Source organism: Chlamydomonas reinhardtii, chromosome 6, assembly GCF_000002595.2.
Source record: "Chlamydomonas reinhardtii strain CC-503 cw92 mt+ chromosome 6, whole genome shotgun sequence".
Lineage (NCBI taxonomy): Eukaryota > Viridiplantae > Chlorophyta > Chlorophyceae > Chlamydomonadales > Chlamydomonadaceae > Chlamydomonas > Chlamydomonas reinhardtii.
Genome location: NC_057009.1, coordinates 1,951,684 through 1,971,785, shown reverse-complemented (window position 1 = coordinate 1,971,785; position 20,102 = coordinate 1,951,684). Strand labels below are relative to the sequence as shown.

Here is a 20,102-nt window from a genome sequence, read left to right as displayed (position 1 = left end):
ACACGCGCAATTGTGCCGTGACTGCTGCCCATGCAACCTCCTCGGGCATTTGAAAGCAATTGCTGCAAGCCACCGGCATTGAACACGTCTCGAGCTGCTCAAAACGCACGAGCTCTGAAGTCACAGAACCGTAGAAACAGCTGGACTGTTGCTTTACACGTTGCACTGAACCATCATGCCATAAGCACAATTCATTGTCCTGTTGCACTACAATCAATTTCGAAATGGGCGCGTCGGACGAGACCAGCGATGCGCAAACCCAAACGACAAACAGCGAGGACCCTGCTGCTGCGTCAACAGGGGCTGACGAGCTAGCAACCACGTCATTCAACGCAGCACAGAGCCCGGAGAGTGCTGACGGCGACTCGGGGTCGGAGTGGGGCGAGGGCTTGGACTGGGAGGTGGTCGACCCCAAGGTCGACCCCGCCCCAGCACGGGCAGCTTCGGCTTCCGCCTCTGACCGCCAAACTGCTGGCACCTCCTCCCAACAACAGCTATTCCTCACAACAGCGCCAGACGCATCCAGCAGCCCAGACCTGGAGCACGCAGCCAGCGAAGCCAGTGGACCACCTTCAGAATCCTCGTCATTATCGGCGTCAGATGCGCACGAGGAATCCGAGAGCGAGGAAGAAGCCAGCCTAAGGCGAGGTCGGCAGCTCGCAGACACGCTCGCAACCGCCGAGGCGGTGACCGCGCCAGCATATGACCTAGCCCTGGCGCTGGGGGAGGGAGCACTGGCGGCGGCACTGGAGGGGCGGGCCGAGCCGTTCCCGCAGTTGGAGGAGAGCGAGGAGGAGCGAGACGCGTTTGAGGCGGAGTTTCAAAGAGTTTTGGCGGAGATGGGCCGGCCGCGGTCCTAGCCCACAAGACCGAGAGTGGTAAGCATGAGACGAGAGGGGATGAGAGGGCGGTGCAGTGTGGCGACGTTCGTGCGAGAGCGGGAGTTGGTGACTTGGTATACGCCTTTCTGTGTACGAGGAAGATGGCAAGTGGTGTCCTTCCAGAAGGTGTTGGAGCACGCAGAGGATCGTTCCTAGCGGCCAGAGGGTTGGCGCATAGCACCGCGCCGTGCCCAGCGGTCGTTGCATTCCTTTGCAATTGGATAGCACGAATAAGGACCCAGCCTTAAACGAAACATGTATGAACAGAAGCTGCAGAATTCTTTTCTGGTGCTACGCATGTGGGGATTATATTAGTGGAGAACCATGTGACCGAGTTCAGGGGCGTGCGGGAACACAACCGCACTGCGTGGGTACGGTCTTTGCAGCGGACGGGGCTGGTCGCGGCGTCGGATTGCCACAGGTCCAAGCAATAAGTTTCACGACTGAAAGGAATGCTGGCCTTCATGCTGGCCACAATGATCGCAGTGTTGGAACAGCGATGCTAGCGATGCCGGAAGTGTGGAGTGGTGCTGCTGATAGAGCTCTGACCGAGCCAGGGGACGAGGTGGTTGCTCACAAATGTCGTGAGTGTCACTAGTGTGGGCAGGGCCATCCAGCAGCGAACTGCTTCATCTCCGGGCGGGATCAACGTTGCGTTGGGCTTGACCACACAGGGGGCGATGGTCGGTGGGCTGGGGTGGTCGGGTTCGTGCCTTCACGTGTTCTGGGGGCAATTGGGTCAGATTGACCATGCTGCAAGAACTCACAAATTTGAAGTGCATTCACATATAGCTGCTCACAACTGAACCTTCAAGCGGGACGCAAGATGGCGTCTCTGCTGGGCCGCAAGGCTTGCATTCCAGCGACTTGCGTGCAAAAGTCTCTAACACCGCCCGCGCCGTTGCGGTTAGGATTAGCATGTAGCGCTCTGCAAAGGCACCAAGTTCAAACTGCGATTGCCAGTAGAGTTGCGCGCCAACAAGAGGAGAATGGGCGAGCAGCCGCAATTGTGCCGCGGCAGCGGACTGTCTGCCAAGCCGCTGCGGTGCCAGCAGGTACGTTATGGGTCTGCAGAGGCGTCAGGATCCTGCCAATTAGACGTGGGGCATATTTGAGTCCTGCGTGCCCCTGATGCATCCTGGCTCGGGCAAATTGCTTCATCATTCGCGCAGATGGCGAGTCCGATAAGGGCAAGGACATGTCAGGGATGATGGTGCTGGGCCTGATGTTCGTCGCCTGGTACGGCACGAACATCTTCTTCAACATGTAAGCCCGGGCTTGGATTGAAACAAGCGGGCTTGCAGGATCTGAGCAGCAAAACTGGATACGGGCGAGGAGGCAAGGGAAAGGGAGAAGGAGTTGCCTTTTCTGGTGCGGTAGTGGCGCCCGCAGCGGCGGTTGGCGCTTCCACGGGGGCAGGCGCACCCTGTTCACACAGGGCAACAGTCACACCTCCACAATCCTCTCACGCCCACGCTCGCCCTTTCTTGCTCGTGCCCACCTCAGCTATAACAAGCAGCTGTTCAAGGTGTTCCCCTTCCCGCTCACCACCACCAACATCCAGGTCCGTGCGCACCCCGCTGGCCCAGCCTGCGCGGCAACCCTGCCAGCTGCACGCATGCTGCCGATAGCTGCTGAAAACCTGAAGTCATGATCTATCAGTATTGTCCATGGAGTAACCCCTAGTACCCCGTTTATCATGTTGCAACAATCGCAGTTCTTCATCGGCAGCTGCCTGTCGATGGTGTTCTGGGTCACCGGCATCGTCAAGCTGCCCAAGATTGACATGGCGCTGGTGAGCGGCGAGAGCGGCGGGGAAAGGGGGCGGCGGGGAAAGGGGTACGGGGACGTGCGGGGGAAGGGAGCGGGGGAAGGAGGGGTGAGGGGGCGAACGGGGGAAGGGGACAAGGGGGAGAAGGGAGTGGGAAAGGGGGCGCGTGGAACGATTGCAAGGGGCGTGGGAAGCAGGGACAGGGCGTCGGACGGGAGGTTGAAGCACATGGGGGTGATCCGCACACGCGTGCGTGATACATTTCAGGTCCGTATCGGCCGAGACGCATGGGCGGTGAATGGGAGTGGGTGAATGGGAACGGGAAATGTGGGTCAGGGCAGCGGGAAGCACGGCCAGCGATTGCCTCCTCTCGCCTCCACTCCACCATATTGTCCCACGCGTGATCTAACCCATATCTTGATGCCCCATGGCAACAGGTGAAGTCCATCTACCCGCTAGCCATCATCAACGTGTTGGGCAACGTGCTCACCAACGTGTCTCTGGGCCACGTGGCCGTGTCCTTCACACACACCGTCAAGGTGCGAGACGGGGGCGGCGGGAGGGGGCGCGGGGCGGGGCGGGCAGTCTGTGTGGGTGCAAGGATGTGGATGCTGAGGGGCCGGGTGCACGGGCGGTGCAGAGGGCGAGAAGGGGAGGGTTGGAGAGGAGCGGCAAGAGGGAGCGTGTAGTGGGAGGATCCGGGCAAGGGGCCCGAGGAAAGGTGTACACCTGTTGCAGCAAGGCTTCTCCCACCTGAGTATCTATCCTTCCCACCTGCCACTCCACTCCGGCCCCACTCTCACACCGTGCACACCTCGTCCTTAACTATGTATAACACCAACCCCATTCCCCAATCCCTGACCCACAGGCCATGGAGCCGTTCTTCTCCGTCATCTTCTCCGCCATCTTCCTTGGCGACGTGCCGCCCGTGCCCGTGCTGCTGACGCTGGTGCCCATCGTGGGCGGCGTCGTTATCGCCTCACGTGAGCCGCCTGGGAGGGAGGAGGGGCCGTGGAGTGCTTGGGGAGGGGACTCGGTGCGGCGATGCGGCGAAGGATCAGGGAAAGGAAGGGGTTGAGGCTGTGGGGGAGAGAGGTAACCGTTGGGCAACGGCAGGAGCCCGTGACCGCGAGCGCCCGTGTGCTAGGGGACTGTCACAGGGCGCGCATCATATCCCATCTTCCTGGACGGCCAGGTCGCCGACGGGCTGCAATTGTTGGACCTCACCACTGTCACCCCACGTTGCCATGTCTCAACCCTCCCCCTGTCCTCTGTTCCCGTTGCTCTTCCCCTGTTGCCATTGCCTCACCGCAACCCTCCCCCTCCTCCTGCCTCCTCCTCCCACCCTTCCTTCCCCCGCAGTGACCGAGGCCACCTTCAACTGGACCGGCTTCCTGTCCGCCATCTTCTCCAACATGACCTTCCAGAGCCGCAACGTGCTGTCCAAGAAGCTCATGATCAAGAAGGGCGCGGTGGACAACATGAACCTGTTCCAGATCATCACCATCATGTCCTTCCTCATGCTGCTGCCCGTGTCCACGATGGTGGAGGGCGGCGCGGCGCTGCTGACGCCCGAGAGCCTCGCCAACTTGGTGAGGGCGGCTGGGGCTGGCGTGGTTTGGGTGGTTTGGATGGGCGTGTGCAGGGGTTGGGGTAGTCGTTTGCGATGTTTGGGACGGGAGGTGGAGAGCGCCTGAGCAGGTACGGGCCCTGAACCGTGAATGGTGGGGGGTAAGGCGTTGGTGTGGAGCGCGCCGTAACATCTGGCGTTCAAATGAGGGGTCGAGCGACCAGCCACGACTGCACCACATCCATGCGCTGAGAGGCCGTCCTCCCCACTCCGCCCCGCTCTCCTCGCGCCCGCTCGCTCGCAGGGCCTGAACGAGGCGGCTCGCGAGCAGATGTTCATGCGGCTGCTGTCCGCCGGCATCTGCTTCCACTCCTACCAGCAGCTGTCCTACATGATCCTGTCGCGTGTGGCGCCCGTCACGCACAGCATCGGCAACTGTGAGGCGGGGGTCGTTAAGGGTCTGTGGATCGGGGTCTGCGGGTTGGGGGTCTGCGGATTGGGGTTCGGGATGAGGGCGCGGGGGTTGGGGGTTGGGGGCAAGGGCGGCGGCGGCGGCGGGGGCTTGTGCTGGTGTGGCTGGGACGGCCGCCTGCGTGAAGGAGGAGCGTGGCGGCTAGCGTGCGCCTTCTGTCTCAACCGCATCTTCTGCAACAACTGATCTCCCCCGCCATTGATCTACAGGCGTGAAGCGCGTGGTGGTGATCGTGGCGTCGCTGATCGCCTTCCAGAACCCCATCTCCATGCAGAACGCCATCGGTGAGTGCCGCGCCACGTGGGAGCCGTGCAGGGAGGGCAGGGGAGGGCAGGGCAGGGGACGGACTCAAGAGGGGGAGCGGTAGGCCCAGCCTGCAGTGTCCTGCAGTCACGAGAAGCAACGCGACCCAGATCGGAGCAGCCGCGCACGGCCGCGGCACCCCTCAAGCTCCCTATTTCCTACGCCAGGCCACAAACGCACCTGCGATGTGTTTGTGAGTGTGTGCTTTTAAGCCTCTTGTGTCGCTTGTCCTGCGCAGGCACGGGTATCGCGCTGTTCGGCGTGTTCCTGTACTCCCAGGCCAAGCGGAAATACAAGGGCAAGGGCGACGTCAAGCCGGAGGCCGCCTAAAGGGGGGTGGCCGGTGTCGCTGTGTGTGTGTGTCTCAGGCGAGATTCGGAGTGTTGGACCCCGGGCGAAACACGGGTAGCCGCGTCGTGACATTGCCGCACCGTGCGTGAGTGAGCGAGCCTGCGTGCGCGCCCGGGCTGCAGATATTACTAGATGTACATGAGTGACGTAGTAAGCAAATAGAATGCCGATTATGTGGGAAGGGGCAGCAGCGGAGAGGGCGGCAAAGGCCGCCTGCCCGTGCTCGCAATGACGCTGGCACGCTGGCATCAGGCCTTCGTGCAGTTTGCGATACGGGGATGCCGGATGCGGGACAGGTCATCGGATGATGGAGTATGAAGAAGTGAGATTGAGCGTGACTACGCGTGTGATTAGAAGTGGGCAAGTGGCCAGTCTGGGCAGTGCTGGGTGCCCCGAAAGGACCGCTGGACAGCTGGTGAAGCTGTGTGTGACCGTGAGAGGTGACTTCTAGTATCGACGCAGGAGCTGGGTTACCGTGGCTGCCCTACGAAGTGGCCCAGGTGCAATGGAACTAGAAGCGGCAGTCGGATGGGTGCAATTGTGCAATGCGCATGGCGCGAGCTGCACAGCACATTGGCTATTCGGACCTTCAGCCACGGACGTGGCTCGATGGGTGGCGACGGATGATGACGGTGCATCCGTGCATGGGGTACAACTGTGATGATACGGTACTGGGGATACTGGGGGACAGGGGTGAGTGGGCAACTACTGGTCAAAGCGCTTATGTGGCCAGGTGTGGCCCCTGGCCGCAGACAGGGAGACAGGCGTTGCAGCGGTGAATGATGGTGACGAGTGTGGCGTTTACGGAGTTATGGTGCCCGTGTCAGGGATTGGGTGCGACGGGCTCACGCGGGTACCACTCCGGCAAGTCCCTAGGGACTGCATGTGTCCAATGCCCTAGACTGCCGAAATGTTATCATGTGACATATAATAAGGTCCCTGAATGATTTCCGGGCATAAACTCGAGCGGGAGCCGAAGTCGAAATGCTAAATGTCGCGCTCGCCAGGACTTACTGGAATTCGCCCTACGCTGTCCGGATGACATATATAGGTGAACCTTAGTAGACGGCACTAGATACAGGCCCAAAATACCGCCTATGCGAGATATGGGCTCTGGTCAATTTCGCGACTTGAGCCCTGACCAACATGTTTTATCCTCTGCCGAGCGCGAATGTCCACTAATGATGTAAGTTATGTACCTACAAAAAGGCGGCGTCTAAATATTGCGGTAGGATTTGCCTCGGGCGACTCCCAGAGCCCTCCGAGCGTGCGGGTTTGGCTTGGAGCACGCACCCCCCCGGACAATTGTGCACATAACTTTTTGATGCCTACTCTTTTTACAGTGGCGATTGCGTATCCTGCATACACTGTGCGTACGCTATCCGTCACGCTATCACGCTTTTAGTTTTCACGACGAAAATATTTGCGTGTCCCATTGCACACCCCATGCACGGCTGCAGCCGTACGGCCTTTCAGGTTTCATCTGCTCAGCTCCGCACCATAGAAGCCGTGGGTATGCTGGCGGTCTTGTCAGATGATACCTGTTGGGTCTACCAGGCTGTCAAAGTTTGGACACAGCAAAAGACCAGAGTGGTACCCGCGTGGACGGGCTGGGCGATGGGAAGGTGGTGGACTGAGCGTGGGTGAACCGGCCGACGTCCGTACCGGAAGGGGTACGGCCACGCACGATGCCCTGTGCAACGCTCCCCTCCTCCACGCTCCATGCGCGTCTCTCACCGCGAATTGGGCCACTGCCGCTGTGCCCCGTATGGGCCCCATGGTCATGGCGCGATGCGGTCATTCCACGCGTGCAATTCAGCCAACTTGCACGGCACTCTTACGGTTGCACATAGTGCGCAATTCATGACACCCTAACATTTCCCCGCATAAGAGTGGACGCCACAAGAGTGGACGCCACACCTGAAGCGCGCCAGCTCAGTTTCCAACTACTTGCTGTTCAATTGCATTCTTCGCCATAATGGCTCGGCTACTCATCAAGCGCGTGCTTTAATACTCACACTGCCTACTGGAAGGGTTGACGGGGGTTACCTTGCTGACCAACCCTCGCGGGCTCTTCCCATCGGCGACAGCTGCCATGACTGCCTCTGGAGCCGTCGCGCTCGCCGATTATGACATGATCATGCGGGGCATCGGTGCAGGGCACGTCATTCTGGCAATCCTTTACTTCAAGCATGCGACCGCCCGCGCAGAAAAGTCAGCTACTGGCCGACTTGTTGCAGCACTATTTACATTGCAGCATGTGGGTGCTGTGGCGACCATTCTGGTGGCAATTTCAGCTGGTGGGGCAAAAGATTGGGGCGCCACCTCGCTCGCCCTGCACGGGACCTGGGGCTTTGGCATGCTGCTCACAGAAGGCCTGCAAAATATTCTTGCGGGACTGATAGGGTCTATCTAGCCCTGGATGCTATCTGTCGCGCCAAGTCGAAATCTATGGAACCAGGAGGCTGAGTGGACACGAGTGCTGGCCTTTGCAACCAATTTATATGATTCGTGACTTGATCTTAATACTCGTCTATACTGTGTAAGGGCAGCACATGCAAGATTGCAAGAGCTTGGGAGACTGAAATCAGACCAGGCCCATCCAAGTCGCATTTCCATTTGCGGAGCTTCATTCTTGCCAATAGCAATTGTCATTGGAGTATAGTACACTGCGGTTGGCTCCGAGCGGGCGCCGCCGAGACGGGCAAGACTGCCGCCGGGCCGCAGCCTGCTTGACGGGCGAGAAGCTTCTACATGACCATCAGAAAGCACTTGTAAAGTATTGGTGGCGAGGAGGGCTGGCGCGTGCCTCGGTGCCACGCCGGCTGAGTTTCGGACGGCACCCGGCGCCGCGCCACCCCTGCAACTCCAGTAGCGCGGTACAGCCGCAGCTGTAAGGAGCCCCCAGGCGGGTTCCAGCCTGGGCGGCGAGCAGGGCAGTGATCAGCGCAGGGCGCTTCCGCAGGCCTGGGGCGGTGCCCTTGGGCGCTCTGGGCGCACGCCACGCCTGGGCCCGTGGGGCTGGGCCCAACCAGGCGCCCGCAGCTGAAGGCGGAGCAGCCCCGTACTGTAGCTTAGCGGGCCAGCAGGCCATTAGGAGGGGGCGCCGCTAGCACCCAAATCAAGCAGCCCTGCAGCCCACCTAGCTGCCTACCTAGCAGCTGGCTAGCCGCCTTGCCGCAGCACCTCAGCCGCGCCTCAGCCGCACCCCATGGTGGACGCGGTGGGTTCGCAGCAGGCGCTGCACAAGATCCTGTTGGCATGGGACTACTTCGACCTGTGGGGCAAGGTGGACGAGGGCGGCGGCGTGTACGAGGAGCTGCGGCCCGTGCCGCAGACCTTTGCAAACATAAAGGTACAGGGGGGAAGCGCACAGGGGGGAGGCCGGGATGGTGGGGGAGGGATGGGGGCGGGAGGGGTCGTGGGGGCCGATGGGGGTGGTGTGTGGCATGGAGAGGAGAGGCAGGGGCAAGGGGGCGCGGCGGGGTGGTGGGCGCTGGGATGCGGTGGCGCGCGTGTGGGTGTTCGAGGAGGGTTGTGTGCACGTGCGCAGTGTGGCGTGCCTGGGGCTGCAGCGGGGGCCAAGGCAGCTGCTGGTTCTTATGGGCCCAGAGGTGACAGCAGGGAAATGGTGTGGGACCCCTGTGCCGCTGGCGGGTGCCAGGCCTGTCAGCGCCTGGGCCCCTGACGTCCGCACGATCCCTCAGTCCCAAGCCACGCGCCCCCAGCCTTGCGCTTCTAGCCACGCTACCTTAGCACCGCACTGCGCCGCACCGCACCACTTTACTACGTCTCAATCGATACTGTCTTTCCCCCTCACTGGCGGCGCCGTGGCCCGCCCCCCACTTCCTTAACTACTCATTAATGTACCCCCCCCGCAGGAGTACGTGTCGGTGATGGAGCCGTTGCTGCTGGAGGAGTGCTGCGCGCAGATCATGCGCGGCGTGGAGGAGGGCGAGGTGATGACGCCGCACCCCACGGTGGTGGCCAACTCGGAACACGTGAGGGCAGCGAGGCGGAAGGGAGAGCGGGCGGCATGGGGGCAGCAGGGAGAGGGAGGTGGGCAGCAGGGAGAGGGAGGCGGGCAGTGGGGGCAGCAGGGGGGCAGGGAGGAAAGGGATCAGGGCTGGGATTGTGCTGGGGAGAGAGGGGAGAAGATGGGTGATGTGTTGGGGAGAGAGGGGAGAAGAGGGGGGAACACATGGTGGGGAGGGCTGGGCTCGCGGCACGTCGGGAGTCCTGAGTCTTAACTCGCTCCCTGTGCCCCTGGCCCGTGACACCGTGCCCCCACAGCGAGAAGACTTCCTTGTAACGAGGCTGGTGATGCAGGTGTGTGCGTGTGTGGTTACGTTGGTGATGGGCGCGGATGTTTGCGCGAGGTTGTGCGGAGCTGCATCACCGAGTGCGGCGTACCGCATGGCAGCCTTGAGCAGCACATCGGCATGGGCATTTCGCTGGATGGAATCGCCTTGGTCGGGCGGGGCTGCCACCAGCGCCACCTCCACAGAACATCTTACCTGCCCTGCCCGCCTCACTCTCCACCCCACCCTGGAACCCCCTGACCGCAGTCGGGTGTGACTGACCTGTACACGGACAACGACCTGGTGCTCATCTGCAAGGAGAACCCCGAGGTACGGGTCGGCGCGCGTGCCGGTGTTCGCTGGTGTGTGCACGTTCCTGTAGCAGGTGTGTGCACATGGTGTGTCTGTCTGTGTGTCTGTGTGACTGTGTGTTCGTGCGCGCATCGAATGTGTGTGTGTCCTTGTTATGAAGCGCCTGCCGCTGACGGCTTTCCCACCGCTCCCCACTGCGCCCCTGCCTTAGGCCGAGAACGTGAACACCAGCCTGCACGCCCTGGGCTTCTGTGAGGCGCACGAGGGGCAGCAGGTGCTGCGGATCAAGTTCTTCCTGTCGCCCGACAGCCAGGCCGGGAACGTCAAGGGCATGCAGCGGTGAGGCGGGTGGGGGGCGGGTGGGCGGGCGGGCGCCGTAACCTATTTGGAAGGGCACGTGTGGGACGGATGTGTGTGTGTATGTGTGTGTGTGTGTGAGTTGAAACCCCTTGTGTGTGTGTTCGTGTATGTGGTTGGCGCTGGCGGTACCTCGCCAACGCAAGGCTCGCCTGCAAGGCCCTCGGAGACTACAGCGCTGATCGTGCAAGGCTCGACTAGATTGCAACCGACTGCCTCTGCCCCTCCTCCTCCCCTCCTCCCCGCTCGGTGCGCTGGTCCTGGGTCTTGGCCGAGGTCTTAATTACGTTGAGTTGGACTAAACGACCCTGCCCTCCTCCCCTCTCGCCCACCCCCACAGCGCCAAGGCCATGACCACGGGCCTGTGCACGCCCAGCAGCTGCTGGTGGCTGCTGCGGCTGGGCAACATCAGCACCATCACGCGCGAGTGGGTGGCGCTGCAGCACGCACACCTCGTGCCCTTCATGGACATACTCATCAGCGGTGAGGACTGCGGGGGGGGGGAGGCGGCGCGATGGGGTCTGCACACGATTCAGTTGGCGCGTGTTTCTGTGGTACCCGTGCTTCAATTTAACCCGTGCACGCGCCCTCTCCCTCCCCCACACCCTCCCCGTTACCCCTGCTGCACCCGCCCCCACCTTCTGCACCCGCCGCCGCGCAGCCAAGTCTCGCGCCGCGCCCGCCTCCAAGCACCTGGACATCCCGCCCGGCATGAAGGCGGCCATGGAGCGCGAGTGCAACCCCTCCCAGATGTCGGCGCTGCAGGCAGGGCTGGACGGCACGCCCGTGGTGCTCATCCAGGTGGGTGGGGTGGGGGTGGGTGGGGGTATTGGTGACAGTGGTGACCCAGGTGACAAGAGTCATGTTTGGGCGACAGCGTCCGCGTCCGCATGTGCATCTGCTACTTTGGCTGGTCGGCTCCAACTCCCAAGGATTATACCACAAATTCATTCATCTTTCTCTCAAGATGACTACCTGTGATTACATATTTCTGCAAATATGAGGGATGCTTCGGAAATCAGTGCACCGACGCCGCTGCCCTCATGACGCACGCTCTCACACACCGGCCCGCGCGCCCTCACCTCGATTGTCATGGCTTCTGCCATTATCTTCCCCTTCATACTTGTGACGTCCTCGCTCTCCTCTCCATGAACCGCTCTTCCGCTGCGCAGGGCCCGCCCGGCACCGGCAAGACGCGCACCATCCTCAACCTGCTGAGTGTAATTATGCACTCAGCCAACAAGTCCAGCATTGCGCTGCTGCAGGCGTCAGCGGCGGCCGCGGCGGCGTCGGCCGCCGCCGCGGCGGCAGATGGCGGGCGCGTGACGGGTGCGTGCTTGGGTTTGGATGCGTGTGAGGGCCGGGTGTGGGCTGGGGGTGGGGGTGTGCGAGGGCCGGGTGTGGGTTTCACGGTTGGGGCAGGTGCGTGCCGCGGGGAGCTTCAGTTGACAGGGGTCGTGTGTGAGCGACAGCGCCCGCATCCGCATGTGCATCTGCAGCGGCTGCCTTGCCCAATTGGCTCCAACTCCCAAGGATTATACACGAAATTCATTCATCTTCTCAAGATGACTACCCGTGATTACATATCTCTGCACATATGAGGGATGCCCCGGAAATAAGTGCACCGACGCCGCTGCACTCATTACGCACGGCCACACGCACCGCACACGCCACTCTGCACCCCATTCACCCCAGTTGGCTTCGCATCATGCCCCCACCCACCGATAGCCATCCCCGGGGGGAGGCAGTCGGAACCCGGCGGCACTCGGGCGGCACTCAGCATTCGGGATGATGGCTTGCAAGTGTAGTGTGGGCATTTGGTTCCAGCAACTGCACCCTCATGCCTGCGTCGGACCCGTTGCCTCTTCCATCCCGAGGATTATACTCAAATTCATTCATCTTTCTCTCAAGATGATTTATCCGTGATTACATATCTCTGCACATATGAGGGAAGGCGGAAGGTACCTTCGGCACGCAGTCTCGCCAGCAACGCTCTCCTAGGCAGCCCCGAAAGTCCCTGACCCGGCCACACACCACGCCAGATTACCCAACGCCACGTCTGCACCAACACTGCATAAGATTTGGTTGGTGCGCACGCATGCCGCATTCGAGTGTGTGCTCTCGTAGCCTGTCCCGAGGATTATACTCAAATTCATTCATCTTTCTCTCAAGATGACTAATACGTGATTACCCATTTCTGCAAATATGAGGAAAGGTGGAAGGTACCTTTGGCACGCAGTCTCACCAGCAACGCTCTCCTTGGCATCCCCGAAAGTCCCTGACCCGGCCACACACCACACCAGCTCCTACGCCATGTCTGCATAAACAACGCGTTAGGTTTAGTTGGTGTGCACGCATGCCGCATTCCAGTGTGTACTCTTACAGCCTGTCCCGAGGATTATACACAAATTCATTCATCTTTCTCTCAAGATGACTAATCCGTGATTACATATTTCTGCAAATATGAGGGAAGAACAGCGGGTTGCTGCTCACAGTTGCACCCCCATCGTGCGCCAGCCTGTCCACGCCATAGCCATATCTGCCATGCCCATACAGAACTGGCCTCACGGATTACATTCAAATTTGAGCATGCAGTTGCAGTCCGTCCCAAGGATTATACACAAAATTCATTCATCTTTCTCTCAAGATGATCTATCCGTGATTACATATTTCTGCAAATATGAGGGATGCCAAGGAATTGCAATGGACGTACCGTTGCTTGCGTGCACTGAATGACAGCCTCACGTGCACACACGCAGCGCATCGCGGCAACACAGCGCACCAAACATCTGTCCCACTCATGTCTGCACCACATCGCCTGCTGGCAGTAATGCACGTGTGCGGATGTGCCGCCGCTAGCTTCACGCACCGAATCGACCCAATGATTATACACAAAATTCATTCATCTTTCTCTCAAGATGATCTTAACCATGATTACATATTTCTGCAAGTATGAGGGTACACGCTCATTGCAAGGGGCAGTGCACGGCCGGCACAGTGGCACACGCGCACTTCAATCGCCCCATCTTAACTCCGTGTCACCCCAAACCAACACACACACACACACACTCTGTTTTCCTTGTGCTCTTTGACACACACACACATTCTCTTTCGTTTCGTTTTTAACATACATTTGCTCGTCTTTCCTAATACACACACACACACACACACACACGCTTATGGGGCGGGCTTTCGTTTCATTTTTTAACACACACGCACACACGCTTATACACACGCAGGCGTGGCCGCCATGCTCCCGCTGGACCCGTCCGAGCGCTCCGAGCTGGTGGCGGCGCAGTGCCCCTGGCTGGCGGGGCGGCTGCTGCCGGGCCCCGACGGCGCGGCGGACACGGGCAACGTGCGCGACCGCGTCACGCCCTACGACCCACTGCCGCCCGGGGCAGGTGCGTCTGCGGGTGCGGGTTGTGTGTACGGCATGTGTGTGTACGTGTGTGTGTGCGGCGTGTGTGTGTGTGTGTGTGTGTGTTTGGAAGATCCATGGGTCAGGGTTGACAAAGTTGTGTGTGTATGTGTGTATGGGACACAGCCACACGGCCACCCACATCCTCCAAACCCAACCCGACCTCCCTGGCCCCCTCCCTCCTTCCCTCCCTTCCCACCCGCCAGTCCACGACGACTGCTTCGGCCTGCTGCGGCGGGTGGTGGCCCAGCGCGTGGGCCGCGCCATGGGCCCCAAGGCGCACGTGCTGGTGTGCGCGCCCTCCAACAGCGCGCTGGACGAGATCGTGATGCGGTGCGTGAGGGCGTGCGTGTGTGCGTGCGTGAGGGGCAGAGGAAGGCGGCCCGGCGGCACCTGCACTGGAGCCGTCGTCAGGATTGAAATGGGGTCGATCAACGGTAGTATTGCTTCGTCGTGGGGGCTTTAACGTTACGTTATCCTCGCAGTGGCAGTGGCCTCAACCTTCCCTCTTCCGCCTCCCTCCTCCGCCGGCGCCCCGTCTCCCTCCCCTCCCCTCCCCGCCCCCCTCGCAGCATTCTGCGCTCGGGCCTGATGGACAAGGACGGCGCCAACTTCGCGCCCAGCCTGGTGCGGGTGGGAGTGCGGAGCCACCACAGGTGGGGATGGGGGGCGGGGAGCGAAGGGGGCCGGGGGGTTGACAGGGGCAGCAGGCATGCGGGGTTAGGAGGCACGGGGCAGGGGCGGAGAGTCCGGAGTGGAGGTGGAGGCATGGGGGTGGGGGCTGGAGATGGCGGGTGGACCGCAGGGTTGTAGGAAGTCGCGGCTCCGCTTCCTTTGTGTCAAAGAGATGAACACCATAACACCTGCCACCACCTCGCCTCGCTCGCCTTCTGGGTCTCGGCCAACCCCTGCGTGACGCTGACTGCCCCCCTGCCCCACCAGCTGCTCGCACGGCTCTGACCCTGTTCCCACTGCCCTGACCTCGCCGTTCCCCCCGCCACCCGACCCCTTACGTGTGCACAGTGTGGCGGCAGTGAGCCTGGACAACATCGTGGACAGCCGGCTGGGCGGAGCGGGAGGAGACAAGGTGGGGGGGGGGCTGGGCGGAGCGGGAGGAGACAAGGTGGGGGGCTGGGCGGAGCGGGCGGAGACAAGGTGGGGGCGCGGGCTGGGGGCGGGCGCGATCGGGGTAGGGCCACAAAGGCTGCTCGCCACTACACCCTTCACACCCGTCACAACCTTCTCTCCTGCCCTCTCGGGCCTCCCGCTGTGCCTTGCTCTACCGCACTAACCTCGAAACCTCTCCTCGCCTCCCCTCCTCCCCCTCCCCCTCCTCCCCCTCCAACCCTGCAGGGCGGCAAGACGGGCGCCCAGGAGCGCGACCGCATGCGGGTGGCCATCCTGGACGAGGCCAACATCGTGTGCTCCACACTGTCCTTCGCGGGCAGCTCCGTGTTCTACAGGCTCAGGTGGGACAGGGGCGGCGCGGGGGGGCTGGGAGGGAGGAGAGGGGGGGAGGGATGGGGAAGAGATGGAGGCAAGGGAGGTGGTTATGTGCGATGGGCTGGGAGGGGGCTGGGAGGGGGCCGGGAGGGAGGAGAGGGAAAGGGAAAGCTAAGGGACAGGGGAAGGGCAATATCACACCTGCTGTCTACTTCGCTACATTTCTTTGTACCAATCCTTGCAACCCCCCCCCCCCCCCGCCACCCCTCCCCCCCGGCAGCCGCAAGTTCGACGTGGTGGTGATCGACGAGGCGGCGCAGGCCGTGGAGCCGTCCACCCTGGTGCCGCTCACCATGGGCTGCAAGCAGGTGGGTGGGGGGGGGCGCGTGCGTGTGTGCGTGTGTGTGTAGGGTGTCGTGTGTATGTGTGTGATGGATGCACTGTAGTAGAAGTTGTGTGTCTGTGTGTGATGGGTGCGCTGTAGTAAGAGATGTGTGTGTGTGTGTGTGTGTGTGTGTGTGTGTGCGTGTGGTTTTGGGGTGCCATTGTAGTCCATGTGTAAGTATGTGCAGGTATGGAGTCTGTGCAACGTCCTTTCACATCGCCTTCTCCTCGCTAGCAATGCCTGCAACCCCACGCTGGAACCTCCCTGCCTCCCTCCCCTCCATCCCCTCCCTCCGCCCTGCAGGTATACCTGGTGGGTGACCCCGTGCAGCTGCCCGCCACTGTCATCGCCACACGGGCCGTGGAGCAGGGCTACGACTGCAGCCTGTTCAAGAGGCTGCAGGTGGGGGGAGGGGGCAGCAGGGGGGAAGGAGGAGGGGTGGGGAGAGGAGGGGAGGGGAGAGGAGGGGAAAGGAGGGGGCGCGTGTGTGTTGGGTTGGCGGGTGGGCGTGTGTGCACGGTTTGGTGTGCAGTGGGGGCGGATGTATGGGTGGGGTGCGGGGGGCGGGGCTGGTGAGTGCGAGGGCTGCAGGTGTGAGAAGCCAGGGGCTGAGGCGGTGGCGCGGAGGGGTGCCGCAGTGGCCTGCCCAGAGGATTGAATGGCTACCGTATGTGTTTGCTGACCGCTCGCGCGTGGCTCCCTATCCTCCCAAACTCAAGCCCTGAACGCTTCCCTCTACCGCTCCCCTCTCCTCCCCCACACCAGACCGCGGGCTACCCCGTCAAGATCCTGGACACGCAGTACCGCATGCACCCCGACATCAGCGCCTTCCCCTCCGCCGAGTTCTACGACGGCCGACTGCTCAACGGCGAGGTGTGTGTGTGTGTGTGTGTGTGTGTGTGTGTGTGTGTGTGTGTGTGTGTGTGTGTGTGTGTGTGTTTTCGGGGGGTAGATGATGCCAAACCAACCTCGCCTCACCCGCCACCTTACAAACCCGCTCCCACCGCTCCTCCCCCCACCCAACGCCCCCCCCCCACCTCACCTCCCGCCCGCACCCTGGCGCCTGCAGGGTGTGCTGCAAGAGACGGTCCAGCCCTGGCACAGCCAGCCCGCCTTCGGCCCCTTCGCCTTCTACGACGTGGCGGGCCGCGAGAGCACTCCGCCCGGCGGCGCGTCCATCATGAACAAGGCGGGTGTGGGGCAGCGGGCGCGCGGTGTTGCGATCAGGAAGCACCGCTGTATGCCGTGTGTGCAGTGCATGATTTGTGTGATAGTGATCGTGCGTGCGTGGTTATGTTTGCTTGGGCGAGTTTTACCGTCCCCACTTCACCCCTCCTCACCTCACGTCCTGACGTCATCCCGCCTCCGCCCGCCTCCACCCACCTCCAGGCCGAGGCCCACATGGTGTTGGTGCTGTACCGCGAGTTGGTGCACGCCTACCCGCAGCTGAGGCGGACCGCCAGTGTGGCCGTCATCTCGCCCTACAAGGCGCAGGTGGGCGCTGGAGCGGGGCTGCACGGGAGCGGGGGAGGGGGGAAAAGGGAAGGGCGAGAGGGAAGAGGGAGGGCATGGCGGTATGCTGGGGCGCTTCGCGTGGTAGCTCGCCCCCACTGGACGTCGGCGGCTTGAGCTTTCCGGCCCCCGCCTTCACTTCTTGAATAATCATGAATGTAACCCCCCCCCCCCCCGAACGGCTATTGCCTCTCGCTGTCCTACCCTTATCGCTTGCTGCCCCCCTCTTGCTGCCCCTCCTGATGTCTCGCTGCCACCCCCCACCCCCCCACCCCGCAGGTAAAGCTGCTACCACTTCCTTAACTAATCATGAATGTAACCCCCCACCCCGCAGGTAAAGCTGCTGCGGGACTCGTTCAAGACGGCCCTGGGTGAGGAGGCGGCGCGGCTGGTGGACATCAACACCATTGACGGGTTCCAGGTGCGGAGGCGACCTGTGTGGGGAGGTAGCTGGGGAAGTGGCCGTGCATGAGGGGAGGAGGGGAGGAGGGGAAGGGCTACAAGGACCAAACCCTAAGGGGGAAAGTGGCCAGTCGACTGCTGCCAGGTCTTCCCAGTACAGGCGCTGGGACCTGTTCGTTGGGCTTCGAGCAAGGCTTGCAAGTGCCAACACCCTTGGGGGCTACCCTGCACCACCACCACCCTCAAACCCAACACACACCATTTCTTTACCTACGTCCTCGCCTACACACACACACATTTATCTCTGCACCACCCAGGGTCGCGAGAAGGACATTTGCATCTTCAGCGCGGTGCGCTCGCCGCCCGCCCCCAAGAAGGGCGCTCGGCGCGCCGGCATCGGCTTCGTGGCCGACGAGCGGCGCATCAACGTGGGCCTCACGCGCGCGCGATGCAGCCTCATCGTGATCGGCAACGTGCGCGCGCTGCAGGTGCGGTGCTGAGGGGTGGGGGTGCGGGTGGAGGGAAGGGCGAGGGGAAGGGAGGGCGCGGTGGAGGGGGAGGGGGAGGGGTGGGGAGGAGCTTTACACCCTGGCCTGCATCCCACACCTCCCGCCCCCTCAACCCACCACCCACCCAGTGCAACCTTACCCCCCTCCCCCGCCATCTCAGCACCGCCATCTCACCTGAGTAGTCACATACCGGTGCCCGGAACCCCTTGCTACACCACCCGCTGTACCCGGCGCTCTACTTCTCTGCTTCATTACCATGTGCCCCTATACCCCCCTATAATCCTCCCCCCCAAGATTGCCTACCGTCTACCAGTTCCTTAGCTCATCATGAATGTAACCCTCCACCCATCCCCTCAGGTGGACCCGCACTGGGCCAACCTGATCCACTCCGCCATCAGCCGCCGCTGCCTGTACCGGCCCAAGCCGCCCTACGCCGAGTGGATGGGCGGCGTGCTGGCGGGCGGCGTGAGCGGGCTGGTGGAGCCCACGCCGGCCGAGATGGCGGCGCTGGAAAAGGTGAGCGCGGGCTTGTGTTTGAAACATCGAAACGAAAGCCCGCCCACTTGTGTGTGGGGGGAAGGGGTTGGTGATACATTCATGATTCGGACATGGTTGACGGTAGGCAATCTTGGGGAAACAGCAGGGGGGAGGGGTAATGGGCCCGAGCCTCAGCCTCAAGTCTCCACCTTGCCCTTCCCCGCCACCCACCACTCGCCACCGCACCCGCGCCCGCTCTACCTCCCTGCGCACAGGTGCGCTCCCGCGCCGCCAAGAAGGCGGCGGCCGCGGGCGCCAAGGCGGGCGAGTACGCGGCGCTGGATGCCAAGGGCGTGCTGGCAGACGACGAGGAGGCAGACAACGCGGAGGGCGGGGGAGGAGGAGGAGGAGGCGGACTGGAGGATCCGGGCGTGGACGAGGGCAACGGCGGAGTGGCGGCCGAGGAGGAGGAGGAGGAAGGTGCGCTGGGCTGGAAGGGCTTGGAAGGGTTGGGCGGGGCGGAGGTGTGCAGGAGAGAGGGCTGCCGTCCCCCACAAAACCGTCATCCAACACCCTCCCGCCCCACTCCTCATCTTGTCCCACAGAGAAGCCGCAGACGTTGGAGGCGGCCCAGGCCGTCACCGCGGACCTACTGGCGGCGGCGGCGGCGGCGGCATCAGCGCCCGCCCACGCCGACGGCGACGGTGATGGCGACAGTGGTGCCAAGCGCAAGGCGGCTGGGGGCAAGGCGGCCGGGGGCAAGCGCGCACGGGCATGAGGGGGCCCGGCTTGTAGCTGGGCTGCAGGCAGCACGTTATGGCGTGCGTGGATTGGGGTAGCGGCCGAGTGAGTGCGCGTGTGCACGTTGGCGCACTGTTGGGCGGCTGCATCTGATGCTGTCTCCCCGCGTGCGGATGCACTGCGGGTCAGCTGCGCCGTGTGAGTGTGTGTGTGTATGTGTGTGTGTGTGTGTGTGTGTGTGTGTGTGTGTGTGTGTGTGTGTGTGTGTGTGTGTGTGTGTGTGTGTGTGTGTGTGTGTGTGTGTGTGTGTGTGTGTGTGTGTGTGGCGATGTGGGGGGTGTACGAGAGTGTGCGCTGGGGAGTGTGCTGCACTGCACTGCATGCTGCCGGACCACGAGGATGTGGGGATGGATGCATTGAAGGCGCTGAGGAGCGGGAGGTCGATGGCCCGAGAGAAGCTGCTGAGAGTCTAGGCGTCGCTGCGAGATGCAGCGGCTGCGAGGACAGCAGGAGTGGCGCATTATGTTCGTTCGTGTAGGTGCTGGCAACTGTGCTGTATATCTTGCGAGAGGTGTGCCAGCAGCACAACAGCACATGTGCAGGCTTGGGGTCTTGACAGGTGGAAGCTGGTCGCATGTGTCAAGCGTGACCGCCGCATGACTGTGTGGGACTCGGACCGGCAGGGCCATTGAGTGTGGCCTTGCCGCTCACACAGACACAACTCGAAGTCTGTAATAGATGCGACGTACGCATGACAGTGAAGCAAGCGTCCGAGGCGCAAACTAAACACATTGCTTCGGCGTGTGGGGACGCGGCGTTGGTGAGAGCCACGGACGGCCCTAGTACCGTGGGCCCGTGGGCATGTCGCAACCGTGGAGGGCACTGTAAGACATG

General features: G+C 62.2%; 4 protein-coding genes across 4 annotated transcripts; all 4 read left to right on the top strand.

Moving 5' to 3' along the window:
• Positions 1 to 88: 88 nt before the first annotated feature.
• Positions 89 to 1,630, top strand: CHLRE_06g263900v5 (uncharacterized protein). Its single transcript, XM_043062837.1, has one exon. The coding sequence runs from the start codon at positions 225 to 227 to the stop codon at positions 858 to 860; it is 636 nt and encodes a 211-aa protein (XP_042923543.1). The 5' UTR covers positions 89 to 224; the 3' UTR covers positions 861 to 1,630.
• Positions 1,631 to 1,683: 53 nt separating this feature from the next.
• CHLRE_06g263850v5 (uncharacterized protein) lies at positions 1,684 to 6,284 on the top strand. Its single transcript, XM_001696242.2, has 10 exons — positions 1,684 to 1,936; positions 2,054 to 2,147; positions 2,388 to 2,445; positions 2,599 to 2,676; positions 3,090 to 3,191; positions 3,521 to 3,635; positions 4,015 to 4,244; positions 4,527 to 4,659; positions 4,904 to 4,978; positions 5,236 to 6,284. Exons 1-10 carry the CDS (start codon positions 1,708 to 1,710, stop codon positions 5,325 to 5,327), a joined length of 1,206 nt encoding a protein of 401 aa, XP_001696294.1. The 5' UTR covers positions 1,684 to 1,707; the 3' UTR covers positions 5,328 to 6,284.
• A 940-nt stretch (positions 6,285 to 7,224) lies between these two features.
• On the top strand, positions 7,225 to 7,800 carry CHLRE_06g263841v5 (uncharacterized protein). The gene has a single exon (XM_043062836.1). It carries the CDS (start codon positions 7,444 to 7,446, stop codon positions 7,762 to 7,764), a length of 321 nt encoding a protein of 106 aa, XP_042923542.1. The 5' UTR covers positions 7,225 to 7,443; the 3' UTR covers positions 7,765 to 7,800.
• Positions 7,801 to 7,854: 54 nt separating this feature from the next.
• On the top strand, positions 7,855 to 20,100 carry CHLRE_06g263800v5 (uncharacterized protein). The gene is made up of 23 exons (XM_043062835.1): positions 7,855 to 8,703; positions 9,230 to 9,349; positions 9,642 to 9,677; positions 9,917 to 9,979; positions 10,173 to 10,300; positions 10,659 to 10,801; positions 10,980 to 11,119; positions 11,491 to 11,647; positions 13,558 to 13,722; positions 13,946 to 14,072; positions 14,312 to 14,395; positions 14,763 to 14,826; positions 15,093 to 15,208; positions 15,463 to 15,550; positions 15,871 to 15,969; positions 16,333 to 16,440; positions 16,637 to 16,756; positions 16,957 to 17,061; positions 17,414 to 17,500; positions 17,799 to 17,969; positions 18,348 to 18,506; positions 18,743 to 18,947; positions 19,073 to 20,100. The coding sequence occupies exons 1-23, from the start codon at positions 8,560 to 8,562 to the stop codon at positions 19,243 to 19,245; spliced, it is 2,802 nt and encodes a 933-aa protein (XP_042923541.1). The 5' UTR covers positions 7,855 to 8,559; the 3' UTR covers positions 19,246 to 20,100.
• Positions 20,101 to 20,102: the final 2 nt, after the last annotated feature.